Below are 27,968 nucleotides of genomic sequence, written 5' to 3' on the forward strand. Positions count from 1 at the left end.
GCAATGCGCGCTGCTGTAAAACTCCGACACCAACACCGCCGCTGCTTCCGGTCTCTTCCGGCCGTCCTTATCGCTGTTGCGTGCGTGTGCTCCGTCCACGCGAGTGCCATCAGAGACTCCTTTGCCTCCGTTCCCAACGCCTTCAGTAGCACTGGCACCGCCGTGCGCGCCGTCTACGAGGCAGCGCAGCTCACCCGTGGAAGCCTTACGCCGGGCACCTGGAAACCACTGATCAGCAGTAGCTATATCCTCTGTGCGATCAACAGCGACAGCGTCAGTGACAGCGCGGCGAGTGGCACCTCCACTGCCCCTGATCCAATCGCCCAGGAGTGGTGCCCCTCGCACACTCAGGGCATTTTCGTCAATCAGTCTGTGCACTGGAGTACGCTGGCCTCGCCTGGCCTGCACCTCCGCGACTCGGCGCTGGCCAGTAGTCGCGCACTCTCGTGGGACTGCCTTACCTACTCCTGTGACATGGAGGGCACGATCGTGGCACACGCTGATGTGAACACGTGCAGAGGCATGAAGGGAGTATCGGGCGCGGCGCTGCCCCCGGCTGTCGGGGGCCTGAGCGTTTCCGCCCTCTGTTGCGGCTCCACGAACAGCACGTTCGTGCTTTACATGACGCGAGGCCTCGTGGCCCAGTCCGCCACCTTGCCGGTGACGGCCTTGAATAGCGAAGCTGCATCGCTCTACCGGGCTTTTGTAGAGGAAGAGAGCGCACGCAATCTTCTCATATCGGGCGGTAGCAAGAGCAGCAGCAGTGCTGCACATCCTCCATCGAAGGCCGCCTCCCCTGCAGCGGCGGCGTCGAAGGCGTGGCGTGCGGAGGTGAGGCCCGCTAGGGACGTGGTCGCCGCTTCCTCCAGGTCGAAGGAGATGGACTTCTGTTTGGTGCGTCTGCTGTCGCCTTCTGTCTATCCCGGCAGCAGTCGCTCTGGCCTCGGGGACGGCGGCATCGTCTTCGCTGTGAACGCGTCAATCTGCGGTGTCGATATCAGCGATCGCATCAAAGGTCAGGACGCCACGCTGATCATGCGCGGCTACACGGCGATCCTAACAACAGCGGAGGGGGTCGGAGGCCTTTCTTTTCCCAAGGAGCTCATCGTGGCCCTCGCATCGTGGATTGCCTCCGCCCAGAGCAGCGTCCTCGGCTACTACCACTCCGACCAGAGCCTACTGCGCGAGAAGGGGCGCTGTACTTGGAGATCGAACGCGAGCTACTCCACCGCGTACCGCACCGGCGACTATCTTGAGTGCCCTCTCGACCCTTCGGTGCTCCCGCGCCTGCCACCGCTGGTGCTGTCTGTGCGCCATGAGTCCATCGTGAGCACAGCCGAAACGAACAACACCTGCCGCGTTGCACTGCAGCTGAGCTCCTGCATGAGCCCGGACGGCAAAGCACTTCGCTTCTTTTCCACTGGGTCGATCGCGGACGAGATGGAGCACCACAAGCACTCCATAGCCAACTTCCGAGAGCCAACAATCGTGGTGGGGGTGCAGCAGCTGCTCGGGGCCACTGTCGCCGTAACGCGGCATGCAAAAGTCTTCAAGTGGTCCACAGGCGCCTCCGATGCAGGGTACAACCAACCGCTACTGTACCTGGCGGTGTCGCGTGGGACGGCGGTTGCTGCGGACGTGAGCGCGCTTGGCGCCTTGTGCGTTGCAAGCGCAGTGTGCAGGAGACATCAAATATTCTACCCATCGCTCAACCTCTGCGCCTATGTGCCCTGCACGCGCGTGTTTCTGTACTCGTTCAACGCCGACACGTTCGCCTGCACGCCGCGGAGGGCTTTCGTTGGCAGCTTTGCTGCGATATTCGTCACGTTGCTGGTCGCCGAAGGAGTGGTGCTGTACCTCCATCGCAAGGCGGAGGCAGCTAAGGAGGAGCACATGCGTCTCGTGCTGCAAGTGCAGCGCCGCAGCACGGAGGCGCATCGATGCTCCTAAGCCACCACCATGTCGATTAGACTGCGCATGTAATTTTTTTCTTTGCTGATCTCTTTAGCCAATTGTGTGGGTGCGTGTGTGTGTGTGTGTGCCCATGATTGAGCAGTTGGTTGCTTCGATGCAGTGCGAGTGCCCACACACGAGCACACACACACAGTCATCTAATTACATATATATACATCAGTCACGACCAGCACTCGTCATCATCGTCCGCTCAGCCCCCACTCTTTGCTGCTCTCTGCTCCCCTCCCCTTTCTCTCTTTCGAGTTTTCCATAGAGAGAGGGAGAGGGGAGGGGGAAGACCGCTGATGGATGAGCTGTCACGGGCGGCGCCACCGGGGCGGAGCGACAGCACCGTGCAAACAAACACACACACACACGCACACAGAGGCAGGCGCACCCCCTGCCTTTCTCTGTCTCGCTTACTCCGTGCCCACCCACCCACCCCTCCTCCTCTGAATTCCTATCAAGAATCGCTTCCGACAGCCCCTTAAGGCACATCCCCGGCGCACCTGCTCACTGTCTTCTCATCGGCGCGCCCACAAGCTTGCATCGCTGTCTTTTATGGCAGCTCACTCTACCACTGCGGTTGAACCAGGAGACCGCTACCTCACCCGTGAGCCCTGCTGCCTGCATTGCTGCCACCGGGGCAGATGTACGCTCGCTGAACCGGTAGCCTCATCGCCCGGGCACAACGCGGTCGTTTTCAGAGATGTGGCGAGTGCCTCTCCGGCAGCCGCCTCCTCCGACGACCACGCGGCGTGGATCGCGGTGAAGCCGTACAGCTTCGTCTTCTGCGCACCGGTGAAGGGCCGGTGGCTGGGCCGCGGCCTTCTTGACCTCTTCCTGGAGGAGTTTGCCTTCGTGCCGTTCCATGCCGCCGCCCCAGCGCCACCGCCGTGCGCAGGCGAGGCCGCATCTGTCACAGCAGCGACCCGCACTGTCCGCTCGGCAGTGGTACCGTTGCTGTTGCAGCTGCGAGCGGCATCGGTAACACCGCCGTCATGCACGGAATCGGCGGCGCCCTCGCTGGATGTCAGCGGTGGCGCCACGCTCGACCGTCGCTTCACCCTCCCCGCCTATATCGAGGAGCTTTGCGAAGGCGCGCTGTGGCTACGCGGCCGAGAGGCAGAGTGCCGTGCAGTGGGGCTCCGCTACCAGAAGGCGCTCATCGACGTTGTAGAGCGTGCGCAGCGGGAGCAAGTGAATCCGCTTCCTCAAGCGACTTCACCAGCACCCCTGCTGAGCGCGGCACCATGCAAGGAGGCAAGCGCGGCGCCGAGCGAGTGGGCTGCGTGGTGTCGCACCGTCCTGTGGCTGTCGCAGCTGCCCTCTGAAGCCGAGGTCGATGCGCTGCTGCCGCACTTGCTGTTGGCCGCGTCTGCGCTGCCCTCCAGAGACAACGCTGTCACGCGGAGGGATGGTGGTGGTGGTGGACACTCGGCGGGTGCCGCTGCTGTCAGTGCACCCCCTCGGCCACTTCTTTTGCTTCAACAGAGGGATGTCATATATCACCTTGTGTGGCGCCGCGAGGGACGCATGTTTGCGCACCCGCCGCTGGAGATCATCCGCTGCGACGTCGTCGCGGCGCTGTCCGCCGCGTCCCCAGGGGCGCCTCCGTCTGCTGCAACCGCACTTGCCATGATCGTCGTGAGTAAGCCACCAGGGCTGCCCGTGCACCCTTCGGGCTGCTACCGCAAGAACACGGTGACAGGCATCCTTGAAGACGTGCTTGGCGGCGGCGGTGCGTCCCGCTTTTACTTCATCGAAGAGCACTACAGCCACGCGGCGGCCGGCGGCACGCTGCCGCATCGCCCGTACGCTTCTATTCTTCACAAGAAAAGCAGATTTGAGCTTATTCGTGTGTGGCTGCGTCCCCCTCCTTCTTCGACGGACGCCAGTGCACCCGTCGGTGAGGGCTCTTCGGTGTCCACCTCACCAAGCAACATGGGTGTCTCCGCTGAGGACTGGGCCGTGCTCAAGGCCCTCTTCATGCGCGAACAGGAGGCGACGATGCAGTGGGGGCCGCTTGGCCACCTAAGAGAGGGTCTCAGAGACCGTCACCATGATGCCCGCACCCTTGCAGCAGCGACGGGAGGGTGGATGAAGCGCCAGCGCGCGGCCGAAAGCGGCGATGACGATCAATCGGCGACTGACAATGGTAACTACGCTACTGCCTCGGCGACGATGTGCGCATCGAGTCACGGCGTGAGAACTGATGTTCCACCCTGGTATGTCATGAAGGCCTTTGTTGTGCATCGGCTCGACGCGGCTACCAGCGGTGTTCTGCTCTTTGGGTTGAACAGTAATACAGCTCGGCGCATGGCAGAGGCCGTGTCGAATAAGCCAACGCTCAAAGAGGATGAAGATGACAGCGCCGATGACGTCAATGCCGTTGCCGCAGATGACATGCGTGACAGCGCTGGCTCGCAGACGCAGCCCTTCCCACTACGAGTGCCGTCGTCGCGCAAGGTTTACTGTGCACGAGTGCACGGCCGAGTGGATCTCGAGAGCCTCGCGCGCCAGCAGCATCATTGCGTCCTCCGCACCTCATCTTTACGGGCACAGCCTACGCAGAACGAGTATGGAGTAGCCGAGGATCCTGTCAGACGTGCTTGCAGGAGCGGTGCGACACTGCACAAGACTGACACAGAGCTCCTTGTCTGTCGGCCCATCGGGTGTTTGGATCACCACAACAGCCTGTATTGGTCGCCAGATGCCGCTGTCACAGATGCGTGGCAGCAGCAGCAGACCGACACCAAACGACAGCAACGAACGGCACCGAAACGGTGTAACAGTTCGCTTTCCGGTGGACGTGGAAAGGGTACTTGCACGCCAGGGGATCTCTCGGCGAAGCACGAGCGCATGCGCCAGCTTACACGAGGTGGCCGCACAGCGTCATTAAGCGCGGCGACCCCATTGCCGCATCCCGTGAGCACAGGCACAGAAGCTCCACCAGTACACGAGACATCGACGGCTCTCTCAGGCAGCTCTAGCCGTGTGCAGCAGTACATGGAGACCCTTCGCTCCGCTACGACGGCGTTGCAGGTGATGCACTACGATGCAGCCACCGACCAAACAGTGGTGAAGTGCACGCTAGGCACGGGTCGGACGCATCAGCTGCGCGTCCACCTTGCCTCCCTCGGGCACCCGATTGTGCATGACAGCAAGTACACCGCCCTGGAGGCCCATATGCGCACCTTGGCGAAATGTGATAAGCGCGAAACGGCAGAGGGTGCGGGACAGATCTCAGTAGCCTCCGCCCCCAGCATGCGTCTCGCTTCGGAAGGCTCGCTGAACCTCTTCTACGAAACCACTGCTACAGGTCACCGCCCTGGCGATGCCGTGCCGCAGGGACGGCGGACGTTGGATATCGTCGCCGCTAGCCGAAATGCGCGGGGCTGCGTCTGCCCGGAGGCCATCGATCTACACGCCTGGCAATATACCCTTGCCTACGAAGAAGGACAGCTTCTGTCCGCGGAAGTGCCGCTGCCCTCGTGGGCGCAGTAAAAGCAGTTTTTGAGGGTGTATAATGGGCGCGTCTCGGCTCACCGAAAAGTACGCAGGCGCGCCCACCCATCGCCGGCCGCCCTTTGCTGCTGGGGGGGGTACCGACTCAGCCAACGAGCGCGGTGCCCCCTGACGTTAACCGGGAGTGCCGTTCGGGTCGCTTCCACCAGCACTAATCTCAGTCCACGCTGCACATGGGTACGCGCGAGGGCACACATACACACAGACACATAGGAAAAGGGAAAGGGAGGGAGCACCTAAAATGCCAGCTGACGTGTGTGTCTATGTGTGTGTGGGCGCGGAGGCGGGGAAGATGGCTGCCTCTCTTACGCCTCGAGGACAAAAAAGAGGGTGTCGCCCCGACTCAAAGCGCCTGCCCTCCCCTTCCCTCTCTCTCTCCGCTTTACCCCCCGCCCCGCCATGTTGTGTCGAGCTGCATGCTATGTGTTCATGCACCCCTGGAAAGCTAGACGAGGTGCATCTCAGCGATCAGTACTGAGGCCGGCGTGTGCGCACATGATCGGGTGCTCTGTGCGCGCGTGGCTGCGTCTGCGTATGTCTTTCATCCCCGCCAAACGTTTCTTATCTCTATCCGAACCACTCGGCTCACGCTGACACACCCCCTCCATCTATCTCTTCGTTCATGTGCTGCTGCGCCCTTACCATGGCGTGGTGACTCGTGGCACGCCCGCTCCACTTACCACCTCCCCTCACCTTCACTCTCACACCACACACACACCTACACACGCGTTTATGCACACGCATGCACCTGTGTGCGTGCGTGTGTTGGTGCGTGGCCCTCATCATCACTCTCCTTTATTTCATTGGCGCACTTTGCCCGCATGAAAAAAACGCTTCCGCTGCACGTGTGACTCTGGACAGCATACGCATCCACGCTGTGCTCTCCCTCTCTGTGTGTCTGAGCACGATGGCGACCGCACAACTCGCCTGCACGTACGCCGCCCTCATCCTGAGCGAGTCCGGCAAGACCGATGCCGACTCGATCTACGCCGTGACGAAGGCTGCCGGCGTCGAGGTGAGCCACGGCATGGCCGCCGCCTTCGCTAATGCCCTTGCCTCCATCAACGTGAGCGAGGTGCTCGGCAACATCAGCTTCGGCGGTGCGGCCGCCGCTGGTGGTGCTGCTGCGGCCCCCGCTGCGGGTGCTGCGGCCCCAGCTGCCGCCGCCGCTGCGAAGAAGGATGAGCCCGAGGAGGAGGCCGACGACGACATGGGCTTTGGCCTGTTCGACTAAGCGCTCTCCGCACGTCCGTATCCGTGCGTGAGGGAGGGCGTCCGTGTGCAGCCGACTGCCTCTCCGCCGATGCCCTCGCCACTTTTTTTTTATTCCGATCATTTCAGTTCTGTTTTGCCTCTTAAATGGCGCACCCGCACATCGCCCTCTTTCCGCCCCACCCCCATTGGCCGCCTTCGCACCTTTGAGGGAAGGACGTGGACGCCTGGCCCTATCCTGCAGCCCCTTGTCCCACTGCCGCGCGAGGCGTCTGCCTGTGTAGGTGTGCGCGCGTGTCTTACGCACACGTCAGGCGCGTACTGCTCGGTAGTGCGGGGCGGCGAGGGGATACAGCATCGGCGGTGTGCTGCTTGCACGAGGGGGTATCTTCACTCACCCTCCCCCGACTGCGCCCACACCACCTGCCGCTCTTCCACCGCATCGCCTCACTCTACCCCCCACCCCTTACACCCTCCTCTTGCTGTCTGCCGTCGTTTGGATGCCTTTACATGTACGTCCACCACCTTTCATTGTGTGACACCGTGCGTTCGTGTCTGTCGCGGTGCGCCCTGTGGGCCCTCCCCTCCTCCTCCCTAATGATTTTGTGCCACCCAAACGGCAGCATACGCATCCACGCTGTGCTCTCCCTCTCTGTGTGTCTGAGCACGATGGCGACCGCACAACTCGCCTGCACGTACGCCGCCCTCATCCTGAGCGAGTCCGGCAAGACCGATGCCGACTCGATCTACGCCGTGACGAAGGCTGCCGGCGTCGAGGTGAGCCACGGCATGGCCGCCGCCTTCGCTAATGCCCTTGCCTCCATCAACGTGAGCGAGGTGCTCGGCAACATCAGCTTCGGCGGTGCGGCCGCCGCTGGTGGTGCTGCTGCGGCCCCCGCTGCGGGTGCTGCGGCCCCAGCTGCCGCCGCCGCTGCGAAGAAGGATGAGCCCGAGGAGGAGGCCGACGACGACATGGGCTTTGGCCTGTTCGACTAAGCGCTCTCCGCACGTCCGTATCCGTGCGTGAGGGAGGGCGTCCGTGTGCAGCCGACTGCCTCTCCGCCGATGCCCTCGCCACTTTTTTTTTATTCCGATCATTTCAGTTCTGTTTTGCCTCTTAAATGGCGCACCCGCACATCGCCCTCTTTCCGCCCCACCCCCATTGGCCGCCTTCGCACCTTTGAGGGAAGGACGTGGACGCCTGGCCCTATCCTGCAGCCCCTTGTCCCACTGCCGCGCGAGGCGTCTGCCTGTGTAGGTGTGCGCGCGTGTCTTACGCACACGTCAGGCGCGTACTGCTCGGTAGTGCGGGGCGGCGAGGGGATACAGCATCGGCGGTGTGCTGCTTGCACGAGGGGGTATCTTCACTCACCCTCCCCCGACTGCGCCCACACCACCTGCCGCTCTTCCACCGCATCGCCTCACTCTACCCCCCACCCCTTACACCCTCCTCTTGCTGTCTGCCGTCGTTTGGATGCCTTTACATGTACGTCCACCACCTTTCATTGTGTGACACCGTGCGTTCGTGTCTGTCGCGGTGCGCCCTGTGGGCCCTCCCCTCCTCCTCCCTAATGATTTTGTGCCACCCAAACGGCAGCATACGCATCCACGCTGTGCTCTCCCTCTCTGTGTGTCTGAGCACGATGGCGACCGCACAACTCGCCTGCACGTACGCCGCCCTCATCCTGAGCGAGTCCGGCAAGACCGATGCCGACTCGATCTACGCCGTGACGAAGGCTGCCGGCGTCGAGGTGAGCCACGGCATGGCCGCCGCCTTCGCTAATGCCCTTGCCTCCATCAACGTGAGCGAGGTGCTCGGCAACATCAGCTTCGGCGGTGCGGCCGCCGCTGGTGGTGCTGCTGCGGCCCCCGCTGCGGGTGCTGCGGCCCCAGCTGCCGCCGCCGCTGCGAAGAAGGATGAGCCCGAGGAGGAGGCCGACGACGACATGGGCTTTGGCCTGTTCGACTAAGCGCTCTCCGCACGTCCGTATCCGTGCGTGAGGGAGGGCGCCCGCGTGCACATGTGCCTGCATATGTGCGGGGAGTGGGGTAGCGCGCGTGAGCATGCGCGTGCCGTTGCCTCCCCTCTCCCGGAATGCCGCACACCTGCGAGGAGGACGGCTTTACGTCGCCCTCCGTTTCATCCATTTTTGTTTCTCCTTTCTCTCTCTTCAATGGCGTCTCTCACATCAACGAAACGCATCGGGGTCCGGCGCCATTGCTGCACGGTGGCAGCGCCACCAGAGATGCAAAGGAGGAGAGGCAGCCGCAGCCTCTGCACGACAACCACACGCGCACGTGCGTGCGGAACGTGCACATGCCCCCCACCACCACCACCACCACCCGCACGCGCACGGTGGATGATGCCGGCTCTGCGTATGGGTGGATCTGTGTTACCCCCGCTCTCAGCCCGTCCCCACCCCTCTCTCCTCCATCCCCATCTTCTTCCCAACACGCAGGCCCGCACAGGTGTTAGAGTAACACAACAGCAGGCACCCGCTCCACCCACAGGAGGAGGCGCTGGGGGACCGCACGCGGGAGGAAAACTGAGTTGAAGTGACAGCTCGTGCGCCAAGGACGGCGGCGCAGCGTGTATGTCCGTTGCACGCGGCGGACGCACGGCGGTGTCCCCACCCACACAAATCGCTTCGCCACCGCACACGACAACGCTGGCGTCTTCCATGACACCCTCTCTCGTCTCCGCGATGGAGGCGGCGACGGCAGCCGCAGCTGCAACGACTGGGGCGAAATCGTCCTCTTCGTCGACGCAGCCGCCGCTGCCGCACTCGGTCATTGCCACTCGCCGCATCCTCGTCCTGTACTTGGGCGGTACCATCGGCATGAAGAAGAACGCAGAGGGCGCCTTCGAGCCCGTCGCCGGATACCTGACGGAACAAATGGGGGAGATGCGAGAGCTGCGGGAGAGCGCCGAAATCGCGCCCTTCGACATCATCGAGTACGACGAGCTGCTCGACAGCAGCGACATCGGCGCTTCTGACTACTGCCGCATCGCCGCCGATTTGCAGACGCACTACGACGAGTACGACGGCTTTCTCATCGCGCATGGCACTGACACGATGCACTACACGGCAAGCGCGCTCTCTTTCCTGCTGTGTAACCTTGACAAGCCGGTGATCGTGACGGGGGCGATGGTGCCGCTCGCGGAGCCGTACAACGATGCGCGCCGAAACGTGGTGATCAGCATGATGATCGCCTCGAACCCGAAGATTTGCGAGGTGTGCGTCTTCTTCAACGACAGTTTGTTTCGCGGAAACCGGTGCAACAAAGTTCACCACACGTACGGTGCCTTCTGCTCTCTGAACTACCCGCCGCTCGGCGTCATGGAGGCTACGAATTTCGTGTTGAGGGAAGAGCATCTGCTCCCGCAGCCGACGGGGGCCATGAAGATTATGTCAGACATGCGGGGACGCGTGGGCTGCTACTCGATCGACCCCGAGGCGGACGTGGACACCCTCGTTGCGCTGCTAGAGCGAAAGGGGCCGCGGTCATCTCTCGGCACCGTCCCTGCCGTGCGCAACTCGTCGCTGCCCCTCTTGGATGCCGTTTTGCTTTCTCTCAATGGTGTCGGAAGCGTGGAAGGCGCAGTTGCGCAACAGCTGCAGCGAATCGTCGCTGCGGCACGCACGAGCAATACCGTTGTCTGCGCTGTGGTCCGGGATATCAGCGGCACACTGAGCCCGTCCGAGATGCAGCGTCTGCATGCGATCGCACCCGACATTGTGTACCTCAACGACATGTGCATCTCAGCTGCGGAGGTGAAGCTCATGTACTTGTTCGGCAAAGGTTTTAGCCCGGAAAAGGTGGCGGCTGCCATGCCGCAGAATCTGCGAGGGGAGATCACCCCGCTGCTTCCGGCGCAGGCAAAGCTGTGAAGACGAGCTGAATGGAGGTGAGGAGTGAGATAGACAGAGTGGGGTGAAGAGCTCTCTTCGCCGGCATCGCTGCGCCTCCCTTCCTGCGGGCGGCAGCGGCGCACCAAGATTCAATAATGAGGCGAAGGGGCTGTGTGCGTGTATGCTTGCGTGTGCGAAAAGGTGAGGGAGGGAGGGGGGCATGCGGAGTCTACATGTATTTGTTCAGCTGTCCGTGTCGGATAAACTGTCGCCCCCCTCTCGCCTCGTCTCTACTCTTTCTCCCTGAACTGATACCCTCGGCGCTTCTGTGAACAAGGGCACATGCAGGGGTCTGAGCCACACGCATATATGCCCACACAGACGCAGGCGCGCACGCGCTCCTCCCCAGGGGCATCCTCCCCATCGAGCGACATGCGAGGCGCCGCAGTGGGTGCCCTCTCTCCCTTTCCTTCTGAGCTGAGTCGACACCATCATCGCCAATCTTGCAGCCTTATCACATCCGCCTTCCCTCCCCCCTCCCCCCTCACTCTCACATACCCCAGTCCTCCGCCCGTGCGAGCAACGTTGCCGCATCCAGTGCAGCCACGCACCGGCGCCTACACGTGCACACTTCCCTTTAGCAACGCCTCGTTTCTTCGTGCACCGTTGCGCAGCAGACCCCCTCCCCCCATCCCTCCCTTTCCTCTCCTCCCCATCCCTCCGACGCGCACAATCCGTCAGCGACGATGACGCACGAGTTCCGCTCGCTCTTTCTCCCTCTCGCAGCGGAGGAACGGGCGGTCTTTTCAGATTTCTTCCCACTTCTCCTGACCTCGGCCGCCTCGGTTCAGGAAGCAGCTGCAGCAGCAGCAGCGGTAGAGCGTTCACCGCAGCCGACGCCACCGGCTATGCCAGCCACAACAAATCTTCTTGGGACGACCTCCGTCTGCTTCTCAGAGATGGCAAATCACATCAGCGGTGGGCGTGGGCCCGCAGCGGGCGCTCAGGATCAGTGTGGCGTATCTTTGCGCTCTCTCGTATTTGCCGTCGGCAGCGCCAGGGCGGACGCGGTCATCGTTGTCCTGCGCAGCGGCCACATAGTGCTGTATGGACTCGATCGACTGCACACGCCGCCTTACGAGAAGTACCGCATCCGCCCCCTCCCCACCACGCAGCAGCTCATGGCGTCGCGCGGGAAGTCCCGCCAGCGCAACAGCACTGTCAGGGCCGCCAGTTCTGGCAAACGGGCGCAGGCCAGCGGTAGGGGCCGTCTCTCTGACACGAACAGCGTCGGAAGCAGCGGAGCAGAGGTGACTTGTGCTGCTCTTCTGCCGCTGCACATCGCATACTGCTGCCGTATTCCCCTTTCGGAGCCCTTCAGCTGCGCCACGGCATCGACTGGTGGACCGTGCCGCGGCGGGTCACGGGAGGGGAAAGAGGAGGACGTCGTGTACCTTCGAGGCGTCGTAGGCGGCAGCGATGGCCGTGTCAGCCTCTTCTCCGACTCGTCCTATACGCTGAGCTTCGCGGCGCACGACATCCCGGTCGCGCAGGTAGACGCCGTTCTACTCCCGCCCTGCACACTGGACAGGAGCGTCCCGACTAATGCAAGCCTCACAACCTCAGCGAGGTGCGACAACAGCACTGGAGCAGTCGTCAACGCAGCCGCGGCAGCTGCTGGCGAGCCAACGCCCGCTACGTTACAGAAACGGCAAGAGCTTTTGGCGCATGCCACGCAGCGACTTGGCCTCGTCACTAGCGGCAACGACGGTGTCGTGCTCCTCTGGAGGCGTCTGGGCGACTCGATGAGCCCCATCGTGGTAATACGCCCTTGCACCTTCTCTAGTCACGTTGCTTATGCGGTGCACCACCCTTCCGCTCTGTCTGCGCTGCTTTCTGCGCGGGCACCGCATTCCTCTCGCGAGGCTGCCATCGATGCTGCGCTGGCTTGCCCACCCTCGTCTTTACTTCATGTTAATACCTCCTGTAAACGCGTGCTGCGTGTTCGCCAGCTCGCCTCGCTCTCGCCAAAGCCCGCGGGCGCGTCCGCGTCCTCCACCGTACATCACGAGTCAGCGGAGGAGGCGACCCCCACCTCGATAACTGCCGCGCTGCCAGGCTCGTGGGGGGCAACCGTGACAGCGATCGCCACGCACCACGCCGTCACCCTCGTCGCAATGGGTGCGTCGCTGCTGTCTCTCCTCCACCTCGATGCACGCTCCGCTGCGCGTGTGTGGAAAGCTGAGGATACCATCACGCAACTTGTGGTGCGGGACTCCGTGGCGCTGGCCGTGTGTGCTCGCAGCGGCATCGTGCACGTGCTCACCATCCACCCCGGCACCGGGCAGGTGGTGCACCAGCGCGTTTACCATACATACAACAACCGCGCCGTCTACCACACCAGCCTGCACGTGGAGTCGCTCCTCATGACGATCGTGGACGTGTGCGGATCGACGGAGCTCGTGCAACTACCAGCAGATGTATTACTGCAGAGCGAAGCGCAACCGCTCGGTGGCGACTACACAAGCAACAACGCCGATGACTTGAACCTACTCGCCTCCATGGCAGCCCTGCGGGCGAAGGTGTGCATTGAGGACGTCCAAGGCGGCAGCAGCGCTGCCGTTGATAGTAGCGGTTCGCCAAACGTGGAGCAGCTGCGCCCAGCCGCCTCCTCCATGTCTGAGGCGAACGCTGCGCTCGATCACCTTAATGAACGGCTGCTGCTCGCGCGCTACGCGGTGCCAGAGGAGTGTGACGAATTTATGGCGACCAACATTCACGTCTTGTGATGACAGTGCGTATGATGTACTCGCGTGGTGAGGAAAGCGATGCTCAGAGGACTCTGCTGCCCGCAAGACTCCGACCTGCCATTCATAAACATATATATATATGTGTGTATCTACGAGACGCACCTTCTACCCCTTTCCCTCCCCAGCGGCTCGCCTCCGTCCCCGTCATCCATCTCTCTGTTGCACATCTCTGTCGCGCCGCTTACTCGGTCTCTCTGTTCCTTCCCTTACGAACTTCTCTCCCTATCGCTGTGCATCTGTGCGATGCCCCACCACCACCACTACTATTTGCCACCGCTGCTGACTTGGAAAGGATTCGCGCTTGTGAGCGCTGTTTGACCAGTGCTGACACACAGACACACGCAGCTCAGATTTTAGTGCCCCGCTGACGCTCCCTCTCCCCCACTGCCCACCTTCCCAATCGCTCTCTCTCTCTCTTTCCCTTCGCCTTCCCCTCCGTCGCAGCGCTAAGCACGGCGCCGCTCCACTGACGCGCCCATCACCTGCCCCTCATCTGCTTCCGCTGCATACGCGCACACGCCTGCAGAGGAGCACTAACCGTTCATTCAAGTGACATCTCCCCACCCCACCCCTATACACGCTTACGAATAGGTCATTATAGTCGTACGTGAGAGAAAGGAGAGAGGGAGGCGGTCGTAGAAGCACGCGGAGACGCTCTGTCTGTGTGCTCTCCGCGTCCTACAGAACCTACGCGCCCCCTCCCCACCCTCTTTGAGTGCGCGTGTGGCAAGCTGCCTGCCGCAGCCACAGTCGCCAGTGCCCACCGATTACCTTACCCCACACACACACCACACCACACGCCCGCAAGTCTAAACTTAACAGGAAAGAGGCAGTGAGAGGAGAAGTGATGCTGCGGCGTTGTGTTCTCCCTTTGGCCCCGAGCATCCCGCGGAGCGTTTGGGACCCGGCGTACCACAACGAGAACTGGGTGGACAGCTACAGCACCAGCATTGCCGACCGCCGACACTGGCCAGCGAAGAAGTGGTCTGTCGGTCTCGAGCCACGCACCCCTCGAGATTGGCTACGCTTCTCTTGCCGCAACCTCGCCTACGCGTACAATGGCGCACTGCGCGCCTGCTCGACGTTCCCCGAGATGCTTGCCTACTACAAGGAGATGAAGCAGCGCGGGGTCAAGGTGGACGTGGACACACTGAACGCCCTGCTCTCGCGCGCCGCGCGTTACGAGCACATCCTGGTCGATGACGTCTTCCTCCTATTTGACGAGCTCACTGCCTTGGGTGCCCGCCCTGATATTGCGTCTGTCGAAACGCTGCACACGGTGCTCGAACACGCCGCGCATCAGCCGCCGGAGTGGCGTGAGGCACGCCGCCGTCAGCTTGTGGAACTGTACCAGTACCTCGCGTTGGAAGAAATCGAACGCCTCGCCCCGCACCACGTCGACGCGCTGCTGTCTGCGCAGATTGCACGTCTTCGAGGAAACCTCAAGCAACTCAACGCGAGCCTCAGCCCATCCGTATACCGGCGCTACTTCGCCGTGATCGACCTCGCTGAGACACTTATCCGCGAAGTTCACCATTTTCTCTGGGAGTTCGTCGACGCTGATCACGCTGCGATGGACGTGCCATCGCTTCAGCTTCGCATACCCTTCGTCGCCTCCGTGCTGAAGCGACCGCCGGCAACGGCAGGCCCGGCACATTTAAAGGCGACCGACTTCGAGGACACGGACGTGTGTAGTGTGCTCCTGGCCGCCGTAGAGCGCTGCGTCGACGGCGACTTCCACGATAGCCGGCCTGTATCCGAGCGTCGCATGTGCCTCGCCCTGCTGACGGTGCTCACGTCTAGCGGTGTCCTCTGCTCTGCCGATCTTGTAGCCCAAATGATGGACGTCGTGAAGTACTCGCGCGATGATCGAGCACGCGACCGCGATGCGCAGCGACTCATGCGGTACGCCCTGCGCGGGTCGTCGGCTGCCAACGACGCCAAGTACCGCGAGCTTTGGCGCGCTGTGGCGCCCCCTGTCGATGCGCGGGTGGTGGGGCGCTACCTGGCCAGCAGGGACCCGTGGTCGCCGGTGCACATCTGCTATGACCAAAGCTTTCGCCTTCGATCGTTTGCGACGCTGCAGCGGAGCGGGAGGCGCGAGGGCAGCAGCGCCGCCGCGGCGCCAGCGGCGGCGGTTGTCGAGGCTGAGATATCTTCCGCCGATTCAGCGGCCGTAGAACCGGCAGAAGCGTTGGAAGGTGTGAAGGCCGGCTTGCCCCCCAGCGTTGTTGCCAAGACAGCGGAGGCCCTGCGGCAGCGCTGGGATGACGTGCGCAAACTGATTGATATCACGGGCGTCCTCAGGGTCGCGGAGGGTGTGACAGACGCGATAGCGCAGCAGGCGATGGAGGTCTTCACGGGTGCGGCGGTGTTTCTGCGTGGTGTGGCCACGGGCTGCCGCTACGGTGAGTTGGCGGACGCGTTAGCTATTCAGGCGGTGGGCGATGGGCAGCAGGAGCGGAACGGCGCGCCGCGCTCGATGCCGCGTGAAGGGGCCACAACCACAGCAGACGCCGTGTGCAGCAAGAGCAATACGGGTGCAGAGCTGTACGCTAGCGACCTCGACTTTGATGTATGGCAGCAGCTCCTGCAGTGCGTGCAGCAGCTGCGTCAGGATATGGAGCAGTTCATCGCGCGGCAGTACGAGGCGCATGGCCGGCAGCTGGAGCCCGAGTTCGAGTGCTGGGAGGCTATGCTCGTGGTGCTGCGCTGCATTTTGGATTTCTGTCTTGTGCACATGCAGCAGTACGGCCGTGCGGCCGGCGGTGGCACGGCGGAGAGTCTCTTTCAACAGTCCGCGCAGCTGCGCATGCAGTTGGTGGAAGAGAGCCGCACCCGTTTTAATGGCCGCATGCGCATACTTTGGCTCCAGGAAGTGTAAGCTGATGATCTCGCCAGCGGCTGCGGCGGTGGTGGCGACAGGAAAGGGCTTTTGTGCGCTTTTACGGGAGGCCCCTCACCGATTGGCATACGTACACAGCAGAAGACCGCGTGCGCGCGCTTGTGAGCCAATCAGCCACTCAGTGTGTCTGTGTGTGTGTGTGTGTTCCAGCATGCGACTGCAGTACGTGGCACTGTATGCTGCCTGCGCGTTTGCTGCATGTTGGTGGTCGCCAAGACGCGCGTCGTGAGGGGAGAAAGAGAGTGAGAGAGTGGCAGTGATGGTAGGGGGCTGGTGAGGTGCGTCACTTGGCCAGGTGATGAGCGCGCATTCGTCGTCCTCTCATCGCCCTCCCCCCGCCCCTCGTCTTTCTGGGCTTCGTTTTCCTCGTTCGCGCGCACGCGTGCGTAAAGGGAAGAGAGATGGTGTCTCGCCCCCCTCAAGCGAAAACGTACGCAGCCGCGCTCCGACATGCAACCTGTATGCGCGCACTGCTTCATCTTCTCCGCTCTCGGACATCCTTTTGCCGCGTTGCACAGCAGTCTGTGGAGCGCACGCCGCATCGCGCCTCATCCCTCGCGGCAGGTGCTGTGTGGCCCCTTTTCGTTCTCTGTACACCCGCACCACGCTGCGTTGGTGGGAGTGGGCGAGGTGAAAACGCGAGAGGAAGCTGTGACGGCCATGCGCACGTGCACAGCCTCTCCGTTCCCTGCATCGCCATGGTGTGCTGTTGCTTCTCTTCTCCTCACATCGAACTCCTCATCCGCTGGTCTCTTCCTGCGCCTCATCTACCCAGCGCTCTTGCGTAATGTTGCACACAAGCGCGCACGCACACACGCCACACACACACACACCTCCGGTTCTTGCATCTCTTAGCGCAGCGCACCCGCAACGCGCTCTGCTTTTGGTGCACCAATGCGGCCGTCAGCCGCTAAAGGTGCGGATGAGCCACCGTCTGCGCAGCCAATGCCAGGCGGGGTGCCGCTCTCTCCCTTTGGCCCCAATGGCCCGGACATGACGCAGCTGATGCGGTATATACCTGTCATCATGCAGGTGGCGAGTGAGATCCCGGGAATCGTGGTTGGATTTCTCGCGACGATGGCGTACATGCTGGTCGTGGTCTGCCGGAAGGGCTTCACGGAGACAGTGTCGCCTGTCGCCGGCTTTCACCTGTTCGCATTCTTTCTCCTCCGCGAGCTGATCGAGCCGTGGCAGCAGGGGCAGGCACGCGCGCAGGCGGCACGGGCGCGCGAGGCGCAGCGGCGCTCCTTCACCTCGGACATCGCGATGCAGTATCGTGAGAAGCTCGACTGATTCATCGAGCAAGTGTGCGTGATGTGTGTGTGTGTGCCCGTGGAGTTGGCGTGCGGTGAGTAAATGAGCCTGTGCTTGCTTGTGCTCCGTTGTCTCTGTCCTTTGGGGAAGAGGGGGAAGGAGGACGGCGATGGCGGCGGGGACGTCAGAAGGCTGTCACCACGCCCCTTTTGACCTCAGTCAGTTCCACCCTGGTGCCAGCTGGCAGTGTGTCAGTCAGCGGGTGAGGAACACAGGAGGGCCAGGAAAGGGCGAACCCTCCCTCCGCGTTGCGTTGCTGAAATCGTCGGAGAGTCACTTCGATCTCATAAGAACGGACCGCTTCCGCCACTGCCCCTCGCCTGACGCCGCCCCCCCAGCAGGGTTGGCGAGCACGTCCATCGCATGTTAGAAAAATAAACGAATGACAGTGCCCTTCTGCTCAGTTGTTGCCTTCTCCGCGCTGTATTCCACCTCACACTCGTGTGGGCTGAAGCGATTCGACCCCACGTGCCGACACAGTCGCAACCAGCCCACTTCCCAGTCCACATTACCTCACTCCAAAGCGCATCCCAACTCATTGATCGCTCCTCGTGCGCGAGAGCGCCTATACAGAGCCGCTGCCCTCGTGAGCGCTGCTGTCCAAGTATTTGGACGCTCTGCCCCGACGTGCGTCATTGATCTCTTAGGTGCCCGCACTCATACGCAGGCGCTCGTGCAGATACCGACCGACTCTAACTTCGTACCTCACTTCTCCCTCCCTCTTTTGCCCCGGCGCAGCAGTATGAACGTGTACACGTCGGACGGGCTGCTGGTGAGAGGAGCCACCGAGACAGGCGCTCTCTCAGCGTGGCAAGGGCAACAGCTCATCTCCATCTATCGGCTCTTCCTTCAACTGCATCACGCCGGCACCGGCACGATGCGCATCAAAGACATGATGAAGCCGGAAGCGACGGACGTGGCTGGCGAGCACGGCGGCGGTGGAGCCGGTGGCGATAGAAACGCTGATCGCCGCGGTGGCGGGGCTGGCCGTGGCGCTTCTGGAGCAGTGAACGCCAACTGGAATTCGCTGCTGCCGTCTATGCTGGAGACGACGGCGTACACCAGCAGCATCGCTGTCGTCTCCGCCGGCACCCCGTACCCCATGTTCCTGTTGTCCTCCAACGCCATCCCTGAGACACATCGACTGCGCGGATTCGCCTCTGCAGCAGGGGCGCCACAGCAGCAGCAGCAGCACACGGCGGCCACCACCGCTGCCACAAAAAACAAAAACCGCAGCGCCAACGGGTGTGAGGAAATCGCAGTGCGGTGGAGTCTCCTGGTGAAGCAGCGCTCGCCCTGCCCTTCCGCGGCGGTGGCGAGTGCTGCGGCCGGTGCTGCAACGGCGTCTCCTGCTGGCGCACCGACCTCTGTGACGACGAAGGTGAGCGCCACGGCAGCAAAGGATGCGAAGACGCAAGTCGGTGAGGATACAGCAGTGGGCCGTGTGTGTGTCATGAGTGAGCGCCCTTTCTCGATGCCGAGCATGGCGTCTGCTGATGACGTCTCTTCAGTGGCGCCGGCGGCCACCACCACGGCGCGCACTGCGGCCGTCGCACCGTGCGCCCATCCATTCGGTTGGACGGCCGCGGAGCTGCAGGTGCACACGACGAAGCAGGTTATGGTGTGCACCGCGACGGAGCTGCCACTCGACCTTAGCGGAGGCGCAGAGGATGGCAACTCGCCGCTGCTGTTCTGCTGCTCAACGCATCCCGCCTCGGCTTAACCACCCAGTCGTCAGGAGCCGCGCATGCGTGCTTCTGTGTCTTGGTACAAGCCATCGAGAGCGTCAAGACGCCCAAGCAGAACCGCTACCCAAGCGCCCTATTTAACCCCCCCTCTCCCCCGACCGAGTGGCTTGTGCGGCTCTTTTCATGTCTCGGCGCTGCTCCTGCTGCTGTCACGCGAACGGCGCAGCGATTTTATTGAGTGACTCCCGAATGATCGCCATCTGAGCGCCCCTTTCCCTTTCCCCTTATGGTCTTCTGTACGTGCTTTGCTGTGCATCGTAGCGCATCCGTGAACCCTTGTCGGCTGCCCGTCTCCCTCCCCTCCCCCTCCACCCCTTCCCGTGTGTGTGTGTGTGCCGCACAGCTTTGCCCAGGTCTCGAGTCACTCTACTGAGGGAGTGTTGGAGAAGAAACATGGCGAGAATTGGCCACGGCGAACTTTCACTGTATGGAGCTGCACGCACGACTGACACTCTGGCGCAGGTCAGCCCCGCACTGAGGTCGCCGTCTGTCCCCTCCCTTCACTTTCTCTCTGTCTGTCTTTCCAACGGCAATGCGCTGGTGAGTATCGATGGATTCTGCGCGAGGACGTGAACTGCGCTCGATTCAAGAGCCGTCCGCGCACGAATGCGAGGGCGCACGCGCGGGCAGACAGGCATGGCTGCACGTATGGCGCCGCGTCTTCCCACTTGCGCGCTTCGTCGCATGACTTGCCTTTGCTTCCCTCTTCGCCTCTCGCTCACGCGCGCCTCTCTTCCTTGGGCTGCGTCTACGCTCCCCTTTCTCTTCCACTCTCCTGCGATTCCGCTCCATACATGCACACACGACAATCCCTGCGCACGTGGCAGCACTTACTTCGGTCATCTCGCATTCACCCGTTGCGTGTTCGACAGCACTCTCCTCTCATAATTTGTGGTATACTCCTCACACGCGCCTCGCACCGCACCAAGAGCCTGAGAAGAAGCAAGGCGTTGTAGCGAAAGAAAAGTCGTGAGTGTGTCGGCGCCAGCGCGCCCGAGCATCCGCATCAGGTACTGCAAACGAAGCGGAAGGAGAAATTGGTGCACGAGAGAGCGAAGGGCGCGGACACGCTTCTTTTTCTTCGAGGCCTTCATCACCGTTTTCCCTCCCCTTACGCGCGCGCCTTCTGTTCGTGACTTTGTCCTCTCACTTCAGCGCGCAAGGAGAGCGGCACACGCATCCACACCACACCGTCAGAGGTCTCCCCTCCCATCCCCGTTTCTTGCCACCAATAAGCGCATACACACACATATATATATATAATTTTTCTCCCTCTCTCTGTGTGTTTGTCGGTGGGTCGGTAAAGGCAAAGAGCGTTGTCATCATCATCGCCGTCTATCTCACCCTCTCTCTGCCTCTTCCGCCCCGCCCCATTCGCGTGCTGCGCGCTTACGCATCACGTCGGCTTGCGACGGCGCGTGGCGTCTTTTGTTCGTATTTCTTTCATATATATTGTATCGACTGTGGGCGCTGTGGCGACCCTTCTACTCGCGTCTGTACGCCTCCGCCAAGTGTGCGAAGGCGAAAAGAGTGCTGTGTGTGTGTGCGTGTGTGTTGGCTACCCAGCCTCCTTCCCGGTGTCTTTCAGAGCTTGACTAGCCGACCTCGGCAGTTCCCCCCCTCCCTCCCTCCTCCTCTTCTGTGCGTCCACTCGGCGTCCCCCTCCATCGCATCATCATCACCACCGCAGCAACACTTTCCAGGCGACGTAGCGAAGGAGTGATACCCACGACCGACAGAGCTCTCAGCAGCAGCAGCAACACACGCACAAGGGAGAAGAGAAGGGCAACGAATACCTCATATAAGGAGGCGAAAGGGGGAGTGGTGTGTCCCCTCCGCCCCGCCCCTCTCTTCCCTGTCTTCGACGCTGTCGTTGTCTCTTCCGAGGAGAAATACAAAAAGGCAGAACACAATTGTACGCGTCAACGCCAGCTGCGTCGGCCGAAAAGCGACAGAGATTGTGGCACCGCTCGAGAAGCACGTGCGCGCCCGCTCTGGATCGCGCTCGCCTCCGTCGCGGGCACGACCCATTATTTTCTTTGCCCCCCTCCCTCCCTTAGAGAAAGCGGAGAAGGACAAAACACGAAGCGTCTGTGAAAAGGTCTTCCCTGTGCGCACCGGCCCCTGAACGTCATCGCTCTCACCATCACTGGGCTCCTACGCGTGTGTTTGTGTGTGTGTGTGAGCTTCTAAGGGACGCCAAACGTACTGTTGGCCTCCTGTCTCCCCAGCAAACGCGCACGCACACACCTTCTTAGTGCGCCACCGCCTCACACCCATTCAGCACGCACCTGCTCCCCTCCTCCTTCCCCCTCTCTCTCCCGTTTCTCCATCGTCGACGCCTCCCCCCACCTCCCTCTCACTCCTCTGCCGCAGACCTGTGCAAAGATTTTTTTCCTTTCCTCTTTCTTGTTTATTTTTGGCGTTGTTCTCATCCCTTCCACCTCCGGCTGGGGCCCTCTTTGGTGAGTGTGTGTGTGTGTGGGTGGGTGGGTGTGGGACCGTCGGTGTTGCCACGCATCCTCGCACGAAGGTTCTTCTCAGCGTGCATGTATCTGCCTGCAGCGCCTCTCACTCCTCCCTCCGTCCTCTCCTCCCCCTCCCCACCCTCCTACAACCACTCTCACCCCTCTTCACGCACATATTCGTTGTCAGACCTTCTCTCCCCACCCCTTTGCCGATTTTTTGGTGTGTGCGTGCGCTGTGTGTCCCTATAAATCCACATCTCATCCCCTCCTCATTCCTGCCTTCCCTGCCATCATCCATTCGTTGAGATATCTTCCGTAGGCTCGCTCCCCCCCTTCTCCCCCCGACGCACACACGCACACCCACCTGCCCCGCCTCTTCATCTGGTCGAGTGTGTGCCCTTCGCTGCTCGAGCCGTAACGTTGGATCCCTTAGCACTTGGGCGCGACGCCGACGGCTACTCTGAGTATCACTGTCTCTTAATTGTGCTCCCCTCTTCATCTTTGCTCCCCCCTCCACCTTTCCCGCTGTAACCAAGCGCCTTCCCCCTCCCCCCCCCCCGCTTCTGCAACGCTGCACCAAGACGGAAAGAGGCACACCAGCATAGCCGCTCCCCAAAGCATCTCGACGTCTACAGCAACGGCGCTGAAGGTGATTGAGCCTACCGGGTAATATTTGCCCCCCTTGCCTCTTCTCTCCCCGACATCCACGCACGCGCCTCCCCGTTGCCTGCCTGCTCCTCGGTTATCGCGTGCGTGTGTGGCCTCCTCTCTCCCTCTTTTCCCTCCCCTGCTGTGACTGGTCATATCTTCGATACTGTCCGGCTGTGCTTGTCTGTCTGCTGCCTCTGTTGATTCCCCATTTTCTGTGAGTCTCTGTCTGTCTCTCTGTCGGTGTGTGGGCCACTCCCCTTCGCTATTCTTTTTCTTTGTCGTCATACATTTATTTATTTACCTGTAGTGGTCTCCTCGTCATTCACCGGTGTGTGTGTGTGTGTCGCTTCGCATTGCGGAGTTGCGCAGTGGCCATTGGAGTTGAATTCCCTCTCTGCTCTCCTCTGCTTCATCGCTTCTGTTGGCTGTGGGCGCGGGTAGCAGTGAGGGCTGACAGAATCTTTTTTGCGTTGAGCCAAAGACGTATCCGCGGGCACCCTAGCTTTCTCCGCGCGGTTTCTGAGCTGATTATTTGCCGCTGTATCTTTTCGAACTTACCAAGTCTTCTCTTACACTGGCCTCACCGCGCGAGGTTCTTCTGGTTCTATCTGTTAACATCAGAATCTACGTCGCTCGCGATGAACCCGCTGTCGACCAACCTCGACACCACCATCACTACCGCTGCGGCTGGTGCTGCACAGCATGAGGCAATCAACACACCGCGCAGCACCACTGAAGGCTCCGGCTCTGGCACCACCCCAGGAGCGAGCGACAGCCCCGCTGATGGGCCGGTGTCATCGGTAGATTTGACTGTCTGCAGCACCCCTAAACCTGCACTAGTGCCGCGTGCCCCAGCAGCTCGCTTAGGTGATGTGCGTCTGAGAACTAACTCGGGCAGTACTTCCGCCACTACCGCCGCTGCGGCCGCAGCAGTGACTAACGAAATGTTCACCGGTGAGAACTCGCTTACAACAGGGAAAAGCTTTGCCGAGCGTGTGGAGCACCTCTTCGCCGTCGAGGACCGCCATCGTTTCCAACTCGAGTGCCTGGCTGAGGATGAGATGGAGGATCTCTGCGACATGGTGATGTCCAGCGAAAACAATTTTCTGCACGACCACCTCCATCGCATGGACGCCGAAGAAGCCGCAGATGAGCGGGAGCACTTCTATGTGCATCCCGCGCGCGAGGTGACTGCGCGGTGCACCTCAACTCGTGAACACAGGAGCAACGCAGGTTCCTTCCCGTTTCACGAAGACGAGGAAGACACTGACGCACGCCTGCAGCGCAGGGCGACCACTGGAGCGAGTCCACCTGCCAGCAGCGGTGACTTCGCTGTCGCAGCTCAACCAGAAGAAGAGTTTGAGAGCTTCCTTGACGCTGCGCCTTACGACGCAGCTGCGCGGATCGAGAGGCTCGCACAGCCGGGGTTATGCCTTAGCAGTGAACCTGTGTGGCTCACGAGCGACACACTGCGTGCTCTTGAACTACCAAGCACGACAGACCCGCAGCTGACTCTCCTGACCTCAGCCGGTAACGCGGCGGATACCAATGCTTTCGACAACACTCCGGCAGCAGATTGCAACGGACACCACAGCAGCGCCGATAGCGACACCCCGCTCATGGGCGTCTTTCGCAACCACCCGCATCCTTATGAGGATAGCAGCACACCTTCACCTCTTCCCCATGGTGCCGCAAACGAACAGAGATCCGCTCACAGCGACAACAAGCAGACGCTGTCGCCGTCGTTCGTGTCCGGCCCGAAGCGTGCCGCCGGCCGTCCCGCCTCGATGGAGCTGCCCTCTGCGGAGGATGGACGCGCGACGCGTGCGGAGGAGACGGACACTGATGAGGAGCCGCTGTCGCCGTCGTTCGTGTCCGGCCCGAAGCGTGCCGCCGGCCGTCCCGCCTCGATGGAGCTGCCCTCTGCGGAGGATGGACGCGCGACGCGTGCGGAGGAGACGGACACTGATGAGGAGCCGCTGTCGCCGTCGTTCGTGTCCGGCCCGAAGCGTGCCGCCGGCCGTTCCGCCTCGATGGAGCTGCCCTCTGCGGAGGATGGACGCGCGACGCGTGCGGAGGAGACGGACACTGATGAGGAGCCGCTGTCGCCGTCGTTCGTGTCCGGCCCGAAGCGTGCCGCCGGCCGTCCCGCCTCGATGGAGCTGCCCTCTGCGGAGGATGGACGCGCGACGCGTGCGGAGGAGACGGACACTGATGAGGAGCCGCTGTCGCCGTCGTTCGTGTCCGGCCCGAAGCGTGCCGCCGGCCGTCCCGCCTCGATGGAGCTGCCCTCTGCGGAGGATGGACGCGCGACGCGTGCGGAGGAGACGGACACTGATGAGGAGCCGCTGTCGCCGTCGTTCGTGTCCGGCCCGAAGCGTGCCGCCGGCCGTTCCGCCTCGATGGAGCTGCCCTCTGCGGAGGATGGACGCGCGACGCGTGCGGAGGAGACGGACACTGATGAGGAGCCGCTGTCGCCGTCGTTCGTGTCCGGCCCGAAGCGTGCCGCCGGCCGTCCCGCCTCGATGGAGCTGCCCTCTGCGGAGGATGGACGCGCGACGCGTGCGGAGGAGACGGACACTGATGAGGAGCCGCTGTCGCCGTCGTTCGTGTCCGGCCCGAAGCGTGCCGCCGGCCGTTCCGCCTCGATGGAGCTGCCCTCTGCGGAGGATGGACGCGCGACGCGTGCGGAGGAGACGGACACTGATGAGGAGCCGCTGTCGCCGTCGTTCGTGTCCGGCCCGAAGCGTGCCGCCGGCCGTCCCGCCTCGATGGAGCTGCCCTCTGCGGAGGATGGACGCGCGACGCGTGCGGAGGAGACGGACACTGATGAGGAGCCGCTGTCGCCGTCGTTCGTGTCCGGCCCGAAGCGTGCCGCCGGCCGTTCCGCCTCGATGGAGCTGCCCTCTGCGGAGGATGGACGCGCGACGCGTGCGGAGGAGACGGACACTGATGAGGAGCCGCTGTCGCCGTCGTTCGTGTCCGGCCCGAAGCGTGCCGCCGGCCGTCCCGCCTCGATGGAGCTGCCCTCTGCGGAGGATGGACGCGCGACGCGTGCGGAGGAGACGGACACTGATGAGGAGCCGCTGTCGCCGTCGTTCGTGTCCGGCCCGAAGCGTGCCGCCGGCCGTCCCGCCTCGATGGAGCTGCCCTCTGCGGAGGATGGACGCGCGACGCGTGCGGAGGAGACGGACACTGATGAGGAGCCGCTGTCGCCGTCGTTCGTGTCCGGCCCGAAGCGTGCCGCCGGCCGTCCCGCCTCGATGGAGCTGCCCTCTGCGGAGGATGGACGCGCGACGCGTGCGGAGGAGACGGACACTGATGAGGAGCCGCTGTCGCCGTCGTTCGTGTCCGGCCCGAAGCGTGCCGCCGGCCGTCCCGCCTCGATGGAGCTGCCCTCTGCGGAGGATGGACGCGCGACGCGTGCGGAGGAGACGGACACTGATGAGGAGCCGCTGTCGCCGTCGTTCGTGTCCGGCCCGAAGCGTGCCGCCGGCCGTCCCGCCTCGATGGAGCTGCCCTCTGCGGAGGATGGACGCGCGACGCGTGCGGAGGAGACGGACACTGATGAGGAGCCGCTGTCGCCGTCGTTCGTGTCCGGCCCGAAGCGTGCCGCCGGCCGTCCCGCCTCGATGGAGCTGCCCTCTGCGGAGGATGGACGCGCGACGCGTGCGGAGGAGACGGACACTGATGAGGAGCCGCTGTCGCCGTCGTTCGTGTCCGGCCCGAAGCGTGCCGCCGGCCGTCCCGCCTCGATGGAGCTGCCCTCTGCGGAGGATGGACGCGCGACGCGTGCGGAGGAGACGGACACTGATGAGGAGCCGCTGTCGCCGTCGTTCGTGTCCGGCCCGAAGCGTGCCGCCGGCCGTCCCGCCTCGATGGAGCTGCCCTCTGCGGAGGATGGACGCGCGACGCGTGCGGAGGAGACGGACACTGATGAGGAGCCGCTGTCGCCGTCGTTCGTGTCCGGCCCGAAGCGTGCCGCCGGCCGTCCCGCCTCGATGGAGCTGCCCTCTGCGGAGGATGGACACGCGACGCGTGCGGAGGAGACGGACACTGATGAGGAGCCGCTGTCGCCGTCGTTCGTGTCCGGCCCGAAGCGTGCCGCCGGCCGTCCCGCCTCGATGGAGCTGCCCTCTGCGGAGGATGGACGCGCGACGCGTGCGGAGGAGACGGACAATGATGAGGAGCCGCTGTCGCCGTCGTTCGTGTCCGGCCCGAAGCGTGCCGCCGGCCGTCCCGCCTCGATGGAGCTGCCCTCTGCGGAGGATGGACGCGCGACGCGTGCGGAGGAGACGGACACTGATGAGGAGCCGCTGTCGCCGTCGTTCGTGTCCGGCCCGAAGCGTGCCGCCGGCCGTCCCGCCTCGATGGAGTACAGGAAAACAGTGCCGATGACCTGTGCTGTGGGGGACCACGACGCCGGCAACCTGTCGAAGGACTCACTGTTGGAGGTACAGTGCGTGAGAGAGGTGCCGCGGAGGAGAGCGTTTCATCGCTCACTCGTTCTCCCGTCCGCTAGCGAAGATTGGAGCGCAAGGACCGACATGGGAACGGATCAGAGTAGTGAGGAAGAGCAATTGTGGCCTCAGGTCCTTGCGAAGAACCGCTCTGGACGCAGGGTGCAGCCTCTGGCACCCTCACTGCATGAGGCTCACTACCAGCAGTCCGCTAGCTCGCCTGAAGACGATGAGGAACAAGCTACACCTCGTGCCGTGGGTCGCGCACCGCGAAGGTTTGTCGGCCCTCTTCCCCAAATACTCGACCCTTCCGCCGAGGAACACAGGAATCCGGCGGCCTCCGATGACAGCCGCTACGACGCAAGTGAGACCTTGGTATCGAGTAGCCGTCGACGGCACCCGTTGCGTGTCGTTGGGAATACCCATGAGCGCCTTCTCCAAAGAGACAGCTTTGAGAGTCCTTCCTCCACAGAGGAGGAAGACGAGAAAGGAACGCCGCTGCCCATCTGCCTTCAGCGGCCCCTCAAGCGGCACCATGGCCCACGACAACCAGAAAAACACCTGCAAGCCGTCGAGATTCAGCTAGCTGATGTGACGCCGCCCTCATCACCGTCGACGCCCCTCATTCCAATATACCTGTCCTCTCGCCCTGCACGAGAGACTGAAGCAACGTCTGCCTCCTTCCCCTCTGCCAACGACGAAGAACCGGAAAGCAGAACACCTTTCCAGCACGCGTTACCCGATCGCTCTATAATGCAAGGCCAACACCGAATCTGCTCACATCCTCATCGAACGGTGGAAAAGACAACAGCTTCCCTCCGTAAAGCGCAACGATCAGATAAACCAACAATTAGGGGCCGCAGCATCCGCGACAAGCGCGCGATCGAGGAAGACACCATCGGAGCCCATCACCCCGCCAAGGCGATCTCCCGCCCCCAGTACGCCAAAACACTTCAGGCACACATTCCTTCTACAACACAGCAGCCACCGCTGGAGAGCGCGCTGCAGCAGGCCGGCATCGAGAAGGAGCGCGCCGACCGCGGCGCCGTGCCGGAGCGGGCGCTG

The 27,968-nt window shown here is 62.6% G+C and overlaps 11 protein-coding genes across 11 annotated transcripts in view; 10 read left to right on the plus strand and 1 right to left on the minus strand.

The window, feature by feature from the left end:
* Positions 1-2,514: 2,514 nt before the first annotated feature.
* On the plus strand, positions 2,515-5,460 carry LSCM1_06849 (uncharacterized protein; the record flags this gene model as incomplete). Its single annotated transcript, XM_067324253.1, has 1 exon — positions 2,515-5,460. The coding sequence occupies one exon, from the start codon at positions 2,515-2,517 to the stop codon at positions 5,458-5,460; it is 2,946 nt and encodes a 981-aa protein (XP_067179924.1).
* A 928-nt stretch (positions 5,461-6,388) lies between these two features.
* Positions 6,389-6,715, plus strand: LSCM1_06850 (uncharacterized protein; the record flags this gene model as incomplete). Its single annotated transcript, XM_067324254.1, has 1 exon — positions 6,389-6,715. One exon carries the CDS (start codon positions 6,389-6,391, stop codon positions 6,713-6,715), a length of 327 nt encoding a protein of 108 aa, XP_067179925.1.
* Positions 6,716-7,362: 647 nt separating this feature from the next.
* On the plus strand, positions 7,363-7,689 carry LSCM1_06851 (uncharacterized protein; the record flags this gene model as incomplete). The annotated part of the gene is made up of 1 exon (XM_067324255.1): positions 7,363-7,689. The coding sequence occupies one exon, from the start codon at positions 7,363-7,365 to the stop codon at positions 7,687-7,689; it is 327 nt and encodes a 108-aa protein (XP_067179926.1).
* A 647-nt stretch (positions 7,690-8,336) lies between these two features.
* On the plus strand, positions 8,337-8,663 carry LSCM1_06852 (uncharacterized protein; the record flags this gene model as incomplete). Its single annotated transcript, XM_067324256.1, has 1 exon — positions 8,337-8,663. The coding sequence occupies one exon, from the start codon at positions 8,337-8,339 to the stop codon at positions 8,661-8,663; it is 327 nt and encodes a 108-aa protein (XP_067179927.1).
* Positions 8,664-9,374: 711 nt separating this feature from the next.
* Positions 9,375-10,586, plus strand: LSCM1_06853 (uncharacterized protein; the record flags this gene model as incomplete). Its single annotated transcript, XM_067324257.1, has 1 exon — positions 9,375-10,586. The coding sequence occupies one exon, from the start codon at positions 9,375-9,377 to the stop codon at positions 10,584-10,586; it is 1,212 nt and encodes a 403-aa protein (XP_067179928.1).
* Positions 10,587-11,293: 707 nt separating this feature from the next.
* On the plus strand, positions 11,294-13,336 carry LSCM1_06854 (uncharacterized protein; the record flags this gene model as incomplete). The annotated part of the gene is made up of 1 exon (XM_067324258.1): positions 11,294-13,336. The coding sequence occupies one exon, from the start codon at positions 11,294-11,296 to the stop codon at positions 13,334-13,336; it is 2,043 nt and encodes a 680-aa protein (XP_067179929.1).
* Positions 13,337-14,204: 868 nt separating this feature from the next.
* Positions 14,205-16,241, plus strand: LSCM1_06855 (uncharacterized protein; the record flags this gene model as incomplete). Its single annotated transcript, XM_067324259.1, has 1 exon — positions 14,205-16,241. The coding sequence occupies one exon, from the start codon at positions 14,205-14,207 to the stop codon at positions 16,239-16,241; it is 2,037 nt and encodes a 678-aa protein (XP_067179930.1).
* Positions 16,242-17,156: 915 nt separating this feature from the next.
* LSCM1_06856 (uncharacterized protein) lies at positions 17,157-17,555 on the plus strand (the record flags this gene model as incomplete). Its single annotated transcript, XM_067324260.1, has 1 exon — positions 17,157-17,555. One exon carries the CDS (start codon positions 17,157-17,159, stop codon positions 17,553-17,555), a length of 399 nt encoding a protein of 132 aa, XP_067179931.1.
* A 763-nt stretch (positions 17,556-18,318) lies between these two features.
* Positions 18,319-19,299, plus strand: LSCM1_06857 (uncharacterized protein; the record flags this gene model as incomplete). The annotated part of the gene is made up of 1 exon (XM_067324261.1): positions 18,319-19,299. One exon carries the CDS (start codon positions 18,319-18,321, stop codon positions 19,297-19,299), a length of 981 nt encoding a protein of 326 aa, XP_067179932.1.
* Positions 19,300-23,047: 3,748 nt separating this feature from the next.
* Positions 23,048-23,572, minus strand: LSCM1_06858 (uncharacterized protein; the record flags this gene model as incomplete). Its single annotated transcript, XM_067324262.1, has 1 exon — positions 23,048-23,572. One exon carries the CDS (start codon positions 23,570-23,572, stop codon positions 23,048-23,050), a length of 525 nt encoding a protein of 174 aa, XP_067179933.1.
* Positions 23,573-25,091: 1,519 nt separating this feature from the next.
* LSCM1_06860 (uncharacterized protein) overlaps positions 25,092-27,968 on the plus strand; it is a gene marked incomplete at both ends in the record, with an annotated part of 14,964 nt that continues 12,087 nt past the window's right edge. The window contains one exon of the mRNA XM_067324263.1: positions 25,092-27,968. This exon is cut by the window's right edge and continues 12,087 nt beyond it. Within this exon, the coding sequence (XP_067179934.1) occupies positions 25,092-27,968 (2,877 nt within the window).

This window comes from Leishmania martiniquensis, chromosome 15 (genome assembly GCF_017916325.1).
Source record: "Leishmania martiniquensis isolate LSCM1 chromosome 15, whole genome shotgun sequence".
Classification (NCBI taxonomy): Eukaryota; Euglenozoa; class Kinetoplastea; order Trypanosomatida; family Trypanosomatidae; genus Leishmania; species Leishmania martiniquensis.